The following is a 10,692-nucleotide window of genomic DNA, read 5'->3' as shown; positions in this document are numbered from 1 at the left end:
TGCAAAGCATGTGTACTGACAACGTAGTGTCAAATATTTTTTCAAATCTTGTCATTTTTAAATCAAGGTGCTCAGGTTTTGGATGCACTTCGTGGAGTGAGACCCGTTTTATCACAATATCGATCAGATCATCTTCACTTGGCGATGCCGTTTTGTTTGAAGCAAATGCAAGTGATATGAGACGTGGAATCTGATTGGTCAATGGGAGGGACATAGAAGGGAAATAACTTGTAATAGTCACTGGTGGCGCTACGATAGCGTCCAGAAATTCCAGCCTAGGTCGGCAAGGGTGGAACTGGACTTTTACAGTCAGTTAACTCCCTTGTCTCGGGAAGCTGGGGACAACTCCCCTTCCATACCACAAAGTACCATCCACATGCTGGAGGCGTGTGTCCAAACATTTCAAAACGTTCTAACATTTATTGTCAGATAGTTTTACAAACATTTATTTTACCAGTGGTGAACCTAAAGTCCGGCATCATGCCCACCCCATGGAATATGTTTTCAAAACCATCTTTCCTTTTCCCTCATGGGAAAGTCCTTGACAGTCTTACAAGCAAACCAGTCTGATATTTGTAAGCCATCAACAGATACACCAGTAAACATTGGTAGCATAAAAAGGTTTATAACAGGAGTATTGTTTAGTTTCAGGACAGATTAACTGAGTATTCCGGTGAACTGATTTGTATTAAAAATCTCCTTTTTTGATGCACTGGTGTAAATACTTGAAAGTGGATTTAAAAACGTAACTACCTGGCTGCTTTGAGGTTTACAAAAAAACGTTCTTAAAAGAATTCACAAAACAATTTTCAATCATACAAGTTTTGTAGCTCCTCCAACTGTTGCAAAATTTACAGGTGTTCCCATTAAACAAACAAATCCGTCTGGCCTCATATTTGAATATCAAGTCTATTTTGGCAGTGCGTTTGCTGAATTTATAACAGCTTCATTGTGAAAGATACCCTGCAGTTTCATTCAGACATTCAAGTAAAGTTCATTCACTCAACTCTAGCACCAGTTTCAAATGCGTCATGCCTTTATGATGTTCTCATTGAGTGCTATATCTTCCGGCAACTCACGGTCATACGTTTCAAGTAAAGGAATAGAGTTGCAAGAGTCTGACAGAAAAAATACATGACTTTTAAAAATGTCATTCTTTTCGTAAGTTGACATATAAAATAAATACTTGATATACCGTATTCGACATAATAAGCGCCCCGCTCTAATAAGCACCCACAGCGATATTTGCTCATATATTGACTAGTGAACAATCCCAATTAGCACCCCTTTCGATTGATCAATGTACACAAGACTTATTTATTCGTGTATCATACGCACTCGTGTGTTATATGCACCCTTAATTATGGGCAATTAAATTCTGGAAAAATATATCTGGGCGGGGCTTGTGTTGCACTGCCGCAGTGAACAATGTCACAGATTTTGTTCTGTTGTCAACGGTTACTGTCAATCTTGAAATTAGCACGAGCATGAATAAAATGCGAAAAATGACTATAACACGGCCTCACTGCACACTTTGGATAGCGGAAATACCAACTTGAATATATACACAAACACGGTTTATTGAGCGTTGTAACAAGTCCTTAACAAGGTTTTTCAAAGAATAGGAATTACACAATGGGCATCAGGTGAGTTATCACTGCTGGGGTCAAGGGTTCTACCCACTCGTGTCAAACTAGACATCATTGACCACTCCAATCAGTGAACTGTTTTTGGTTCAATTATTTTATTGCCTTTAAACTTCCTTAATGCACGTCACCAGAATAAAAATATAAACTGTGTGTTGTTTTTAGGAAAACACTGTTTCTTGTCAGTACGGAAGTTCTTTAATCAGCGCTAATAAGCTGTGCTATTTCAATGCCATAATGCCATTTTGTGAAGGTATCACATAGGGTTATTACAAATTTTTGTAAATATTCCTTTCTAAAAATCATTACAGAGGCAAAATATAAATCGATAGATATGACATATAATGCAATCTTGTGATGGTATCAGGTAGGGTTATTACAAATCTTTGTAAACGATCCTTTCTGAAAATCAATATAGAATCAAAATATGAATCAATAATATCACAAGTATCTTGTCACCCCCCTACGGATATTCACCATCCGGTCATGCTGGTATTGCTATATTTTCAGTCACATCAACAACCTCCATCAGTTGATAGTTCAGGATTTTTGGCATTACAAAAAAGGCAATAATACCGTATTCGACGTTATAAGCGCCCCGCTCTAATAAACGCCCACGGTGATATTTGCTTATATATTGGCTAGTGAACAATCCCAATTAGCACCCCTTCCGATTGATCAATGTACACAAGACTTATTTATTTGCGTATCATACGCACTTATCTGTTACATGCACCCTTATTTATGGGCATTTAAATTCTGGAAAAATATATCTGCCGTATAAAAACATTTCAGGCTGTCAACATAAACCACAAAATTTATCTTTCAACTGTTTTTTTCACCAAAGTAATATTCTAATAAGAGCCCCATATTTCTAATTTTGAGTGCGCCCTGGGCGCTTATTACGTCAAATACGGTATCTATTATTTTCTACAATGTAAAACATACTTTGTCCTTATATGTTCACAGGGACTCAGCTAAAAATGGGACTTTCACACATTGTACAACTAAAGGGAGCTAACTCTAGCATGCTTCAGCTTTGGAATTTCCTGATCCACGATACATCATAAAAAAGTTTACCTAGTCCTTTCAAAGAATAGACGATCACATGTCAGCATAACACAATTAATAACACAATTAATAACACTATCTGTCTGATCTTGGTTATACATATACATATCTATACACCATCTATATGCAAAGTAAAAAGCAATGTACCTAATCTAACATCTGGTTGCATTTTATTAAATATAAATAAGACAATAACATGTATAGAATATATGTAATATCTTGGTTATAATTTGCATGGCAGGAGTGTTGAGGCTAGTGTTGCAATTGCTAAATAACCCTGTTTACAAACCCAAACATTTAACAAAGATAATTTTAAAAAATTGAACTGTTAATATCAAGGTTAAAAAACATAATAGTATGGTTCTCAAGCACTGCCCGTATCCTCATAAAGTCTGCAGCACGTTACATTTTAATTTCCATTTTCCCCAAAAATAAAAATATACCAATACTTAAAAACAAAGTAATCCAATATTGCATGCAGCTACTTCTCTTTACATGCCCACTGCTTTACTGCACATCTTGTGTTATGTTTGTTTGTTGTTTAACGCTGCACTCAGCAATATTCCAGCTATATGACGGCGGTCTGTAAATCATCGAGTCTGGACCAGACAATCCAGTGATTGACATCATGATCATTGATCCACGCAACTGGGATACGATGACGGGCATCAACCAAGTCAGCGAGTCTGACCACCCGTTAGTCACCTTTTTCGACAAGCTCGTGTTTATGTAGGGAGGCCCTTTCCCAGGTTGATGGTACACAACTGTCTATTTGGTTACATACTAACTGAACAAGCGGGAAAAAAAAATCACCACCTCCCGAACTATATTTTCAAAAATCATTGCCTGAGAACCAATTCTTTTATTTTTTTAAGAGTAATATACATTGTTATACATGATGAATAGTTAAATATAATGATTGAATAGTGAACTAGACAACTATTTAACCTGCTGGTACTGTTTATCACAGTTACAAAAAGCATACATTCTGCGTGTTGCAATATTTACAGTGAAAGACACTGCATACGTCATTACTTCAGCAATATCACAGCGGGGGACACACGAGAAAAAGCTTCACACATTGTACTAGAATGGGACGATACACCAACTGTGCGATCCAATACGTATCACGATACCTTGCTCACGATCCGATACGTATCGCAATACATGCATGTGCACTTATCTGTGGTGTGTAAGCCATCTTTTTCATGGACAGGATGGCCAAACCTGGCACACTAATGATTAACAGTTGGCAGTGTCAGGTAGGGCGCAATGGATGAAAATCTTCACGTTTTCACTACTCATTTTCACTAGTAATTAGTGTTGTGTACACTTATTCAAGAAAACATTTAAGGTAAGAATCGATAGTTTTTACTTAGTGTGCGACTGTGATTGATACTTGTATTGAGAAGAAAAAAATCGCGTTCCACCGATACATTTTTACTTAGTGTGCAACTGTGAACAATACTGGTATCGAGAAGTAAAAAATCGCGATCCACCGATGCATCGGTGTATCGTTCCACCACTAATTGTACCCATGTAGGGAATCAACGCCATACCTTAAATGTTACAAGTGAATACTCAAACTAGACTATCCTACTGCACCTAACATATACAGGCCCACCGACCAAACGCGTAATGAAAATAAAATATGAATAAAATGATAAAGAACTTCAATAACAGAAGGGAAGTCTCTTACTTGTCACTAAATACTAGGGATGGGTATTGGAGGTTTAAAATGTATCACAATATTTTGCGATGCACAAGGCCGTATTACAATACGTACCCTGATATACAGTAAAGTGCGGTTATAACGAACTCAAAGGGACTACTGACTTTAGCTTATTATAACCGTAGTTCATTTTAAGTAAATATACAGCATAACTACAGCAAATAGTCGGGACCAAAAAAGTAAGTTCGTTATATCCGTAAGTTCGTTATAAGCATGTTTGTTATAATCGTAGTTTACTGTATTGTATAATTATAAATTTTGAATTCAGCAGCAGTCTGTACATTAAGATATGAATTGAAGTTCAAAAATGGAACAAAACATGATGCTGGTGCCACATGACGTTTACTCAGACAATAAATACGCAGTCATCTTGTATCAACCATCAGTATTCAATAACCTATATTCTACACATAAATCAGGTCACTATCTTACAAAAGTATGCATACTATATAACAATATCTAAATCTCTCTAAACATGAATAGTCTACAAATAAACCAGTGCTGTACAAATTGTGAATGTTCATATGACTTGTGATAGCTTACAAAGATATCTTCTTAAGAATATCTCGTAAACACTATGGATTTCATTGGATCATGAATATTCATTGCGCTGCAGACAAGCATTCAACATCACAAACAGACACACGTCCATATCTGTCAATGAAACATACCACGTGTCAATTATTCAACAAACAACCAATCACCATCAAGCTGACAATATTTTGAGGAAACGAGGTCACTGTGGCGGATACAAACGCACTCATTAACATATTACAAGTATTCACTATATACTGTCACACAGTATTCACATCGGACAACATCGCTCTAATACTTGTCACAAGATGCATCCATAAAGTGCCTGTGAAAGTGCCTCGAAAAAACAAATGTTCAACAAGGTTTAAGATCTATCTATTATAAAAACAAACAACTGTCAAGAAACGTCTAGCAGCCTATGCTTGAGTTGTACATACTTCAAGTAATGAGAATATACACATTATTTCATTTTTATAGCTAAAATGGATAGAATTATCATTAAACCACCCTCATGTTATCAGAAATCAGCAGGCCACTGTAACTTGAAAATGCCCTCATATTGCTTGAGTGAGTGAGTGAGTGAGTGAGTGAGTTGGGTTTAATGCCACTTTTAACAATATTCCAGTTATATCACTGCGTTTCCGCTTAATGTTGGAGGAAAGCCCCAAGTGATGCAGGTCTCAGACATTTACCACTTCGGTGAAACCCACGAGCACGGGTATGGTGCTGACAAACCTAGAAACATAATCGGGGCGAACCAGGATTCGAACCCACAATCATAGGTTTCTGGCGTGCCCAAGGGACGCAACTCTGCAGTGCGAATCGCAGCGCCTTAGACGACTGGGTCACCAGTGCCCCCTCATATTGCTTGACGACAGGCCATTATCACGCCCGTTGTTAAGTGACATCATAGGATAGGGATAGATGATGTCACAATAGTGATGTCAACTGGCTTGTTCTATGACGTTTCCATATTTGTAAAAGTGGGTCAGTGAAATTCATGTTGATTGCACTAAATGTTTCAAAACCGATATTGTTGTTTATTTTTATTTGATAACAAATTCTATACATTTTAGCTATTATAACGGTAATGCTATTTCAGGGCATTATCATTTGCAGAAGCCCTCGGTCTTCTCAACTGCCCTCCTTTGTCGGGCCGTTAATGGAAGACCTTGGGCTTCTGCAAATGATAATGCCCTGAAAAATCACGTTACCCTTATAGTAGAACATGACATAAAAACTATGGCGGTAGCTAGATGAACCTACCAAGAGGCTCATAGAATTACGGTCTCCAAAGCTTTCATTATTATTTCCCATCATCCACTTTTGTCATTCCAACACAAGCTTATTTGCAATCCCATCAAAATTAGATCTTAGTTCTCGCTACCGCTGAACAAAGATCGGAGGACATCACAATAAGGGTCACATCAGACCAACATTTCGCAAACTCTGACCAACCAATGGAATGACTGACAAGAAGTCGGCATTAGCAAATCAGAAGGCAGCCTTCTCCAACTTTACAGCACTAGTTTCAAACTGGCAGCTACGCTTTGAAACATTTTTTGACAAATTCTTGATAAAAACTTTGAAAACTGAACAAAAGAACATTCTGGAATAGCTAGTATTGATTCAATCGTAAATCCTGTTACTGTTGTTCGGAAAACCCCATGTTAAATTTTCGAAGTTGTATGATTAGAAAACACATTCCTACTGTCACTTTCCTGATCTGTTTAGCAACGCTCTGATTGGTCGGATGATTGGTCAGATAAAAGGTCGTTCTGATGTGAGCCTTAATGAGATGTCCTCAGACCTTTGTTTAGCGGTAACAAGAACTAACGTCTGATTCTAATGAGATTGGATTATTTGTGACTTGTGAACCTCTCGTTGACATCTAATTGTGTTGTCTTGTATGGGCATACCAAAGAAATTATTGTACCACATGGCTTGTATCTTAACATGCCTATTTCCTGCTGTCAATGACCAACTGGGACTGCTGGTGATACTTGGTTGGGTTTAACGCATTGGGATTGTTTAAGATGAAGAGTATACCAGTACCTATAAACAGAAGTTATTCTTTGACTAAATTAATTATGGTCCCAGATACACTGATTGGATTTGTTGTGTGTTTGCATACAGCATTGATCAGTAGGTAGACAAGACTTACTGTAGGTTAAAGAGAGGCGAGTATGACAAACGACAAACTCACTGTTGGCCAGCATGCTAGTTCCACAACACACCATACCGCTATAAGAATACTAACGTTATCAAAAATCCTCGCTGGTAGCACACGTTCACTCACACATTTAACAAAACTTTGTCACATGATAAAACTCTTGTCTAGCACTTCACTACAAACTGATTCTGCCCAATAAAATAATTAAGTATGTCCATTTCAAGGTTAGAGTATGCCATGATTTAAATCATTCACCTTGTTTTAAATCATTCACCTTGATTTAAATCATTCACCTTGTTAAAACATCCGTCACAACAATGCCATTTGATGACAAACAAGCTTTCACCAATCAACTCACGAACGACCCAATAGAATTGGTCCAGTTTCCAAACACCACCATCGTCATAATATTCCTCATAAACAACATCCTCCAATGAGCAATCGCTGAAACATTAGAACCTGTGGACAGTAGGTCAGTCCTGATGGTCAGTGTGTTTCTTCAAGGTTCTCCGGCCACAACTGGTCACTCAATGTCCATCAACAAGTCGTCCCCTTCCAGCTTCATGCCGTCAGTGACTGCGATACTCTTGACCTCACCGTCCACTGGCGCACTGACCACCATCTCCATCTTCATTGCACTCAACACCAACACGGGCTGACCTTTCACAACCTTGTCACCAACCTTGACCTTGATGTCTATCACTGACCCTGGCATTGGGGCCCCCACGCTGCCCTTGACGCCCTTGAGGGACTTTGGATGGAAGTGCATCTCCTGCAGAACATACAAAGCATAGCTTACACACATGCTGTGCAGCAGAGTTGAAATGGGGTTTAACATCATGTTCCAAGATTATTGCACTTTTATAGCGACGTGTGTGCGACTGACGTCCTAATGAATACATGCATCATCAAAGAATTGATGTCCATGTGAATACATGTACCATCAAAGCATTGACGTCGTTATGAATACATGTACCATCAAAGCATTGACGTCCTTATGAATACATGTACCACCAAAGTATTGATGTCCTTATGAATACATGTACCATCAAAGCATTGACGTCGTTATGAATACATGTACCATCAAAGCATTGACGTCCTTATGAATACATGTACCACCAAAGTATTGATGTCCTTATGAATACATGTACCATCAAAGCATTGACGTCCTTATGAATACATGTACCACCAAAGTATTGACGTCCTTATGAATACATGTACCATCAAAGAATTGATGTCCTTATGAATACATGTACCATCAAAGCATTGATGTCCTTATGAATACATGTACCATCAAAGCATTGATGTCCTTATGAATACATGTACCATCAAAGCATTGACGTCCTTATGAATACATGTACCATCAAAGCATTGACGTCCTTATGAATACATGTACCATCAAAGCATTGACGTCATTATGAATACATGTACCATCAAAGCATTGACGTCCTTATGAATACATGTACCATCAAAGTATTGACGTCCTTATGAATACATGTACCATCAAAGAATTGACGTCCATTATGAATACATGTACCATCAAAACAATGACATCCTTATGAATACATGTACCATCAAAGCATTGACGTCCTCATGAATACATGTACATCAAAGCATTGACGTCCTAATGAAACGTACATCAAAGCATTGACGTCCTCATGAATACATGTACCATCAAAGCATTGACATCCTCATGAATACATGCACCATCAAAGCATTGATGTCCTAATCAATACATGTACCATCAAAGTATTGATGTCCTAATCAATACATGTACCATCAAAGCACTGAGGTCCTAATGAATAAATTAGGCAAAACACTTTGGCGGCCACACAAGACTGGATTCGGACTGCCCATTGAGCTAAATGAGTCCTCAGCAAGTCAATTTGTCTTGCTGTCTGCTCCTAGTTCACCTGGATGGGCTGATTCACAATGTCTGATGGAGATCTGTCTACTGACCTTCATTGCTTCTTCATCCTTGATGAGGACAGACCGCAGCTGACCGTTCAGCTCGAAGAACACCTCCCTCTCCCCGTTCTTGTTCAAGTCCCCCACTGCAAGCGTCTTGATGGACAGAGTCTTGCCACGCTCTATCTCGACCTGCAAGCAACGACACTCCATGACAATCTGTCGTGTCCAGTAATGGCTTCCTGGGTCAGTACTACCAAACAAACTTAAACACCACCACCTGCCAACGGACTCCACCGATCCATGCTGTCTATGCAGTCAATACCTGTAGATCTGAGGAACTTTCTTCCAGATAATGTGAAATTATCTTTTTCAATCCCTGCTCTTAAAGCCCACCACAAAACCCACCTTTATCAAACACTATCAATGCTAAGTGCACTGAACACAACCATTTGTGCCCTTTATGCGCTTTATAAATCCAAGCATTATTATTATCATCATCATCATCATCATCATCATCATCTAAAGGTTGCTATTATTATAATCTAGGTTGCTTGTGGCCAGTTTGTTATCATCATCATCATCATCATCATCATCATCTAAAGGTTGCTTGTGGCCAGTTGGTTGTGTGTTTGCTTGCCGCTGAAGGGTTCCAGTCATAAACATGGCATGATGAGTACCAAGTGGTTTGTATGTTTGTTTGTTTGTTTGTTTGTTTGTTGCTTAACACAGTTGTTAGTTGTAATGTCACATGCACATGGCAACCCCGTTTCACCTCAGCTGACTTTAGTTGTGATTAGGTGGACCAACTATTAACTGAAATATTACTGACTGTTAATAAATATGGCTGTTGAAAGTTGGACATTCTATTTTGCCTTGCAGTTAAGCAGCATTGCTGACCAATAACTTTCCTGGAGTTTGTGAAGGTGAGCAGCGTCGTGGTCTGGGTACATCAGTGTTTGTTTGTTTGTTTGTTTGTTTGTTGTTTAACGCTGCACTCAGCAATATTCCAGCTATATGATGGCTGTCTGTATATAATCGAGTCTGGACAGACAATCCAGTGATTGACATCATGAGCAGTGATCCACGCAATTGGGATACGATGACATGTATCAACCAAGTCAGCGAGCCTGACCACCCAATCTCGTTCGTCGCCTCTTACGACAAGCATAGTCGCCTTTTATGGCAAGCATGGGTTGCTGAAGACCTATTCTATCCTTGGATCTTCACAGTCTAATGATTTCTGACTTACATTTATCTTAATTGATGATCTTCACAGGTCGAGTAATCAATGGATAAATCACAATAGCTGCTTGACGGCTATCAATGACTGCTAACATTTATCAATTAAAAAAATTACAGAACCTTTTATAGTAATTATTTGGACATTCAAAGTAGATTTAATAATCAATGTGATCTATAACCCTAACACAAAGCTCATCTGACACATGTATCAAGCACATCTCACCTCACACACATATCACTTTAAAGACGTCTACAACACATCTCACCTCAAACACAGCTGACTTCATGCAAGTCTCACCTCACACACGTCTCACCTCACATACGTCTCACCTCACCCAACCTCATACATCTCACCTCACCTCACACACATCTCTACCCACCTC

At 38.6% G+C, this 10,692-nt stretch overlaps 1 protein-coding gene across 3 annotated transcripts in view; it reads right to left on the bottom strand.

Moving 5' to 3' along the window:
* Nucleotides 1-5,766: 5,766 nt before the first annotated feature.
* The window catches only part of LOC124132385 (pyruvate carboxylase, mitochondrial-like), a 60,438-nt gene continuing 55,512 nt past the window's right edge, over nt 5,767-10,692 (bottom strand). For all 3 annotated transcript variants that reach the window (XM_048403274.1, XM_048403273.1, XM_048403275.1), the window contains 2 exons: nt 9,116-9,256; nt 5,767-7,928 (listed from right to left, as the gene is read on the bottom strand). In XM_048403274.1, coding sequence (XP_048259231.1) covers nt 7,680-7,928; nt 9,116-9,256 — 390 coding nt within the window. In that variant the 3' untranslated portion in view covers nt 5,767-7,679. The remainder of the gene's footprint in view (nt 7,929-9,115; nt 9,257-10,692) is intronic.

Source organism: Haliotis rufescens, unplaced genomic scaffold (assembly GCF_023055435.1).
Source record: "Haliotis rufescens isolate VD_foot unplaced genomic scaffold, xgHalRufe1.0.p SCAF_3, whole genome shotgun sequence".
NCBI classification, from domain to species: Eukaryota; Metazoa; Mollusca; class Gastropoda; order Lepetellida; family Haliotidae; genus Haliotis; species Haliotis rufescens.
The sequence above is the reverse complement of the archived record's forward strand: the minus strand, read 5'-3'. Positions and strand labels throughout refer to the sequence as shown.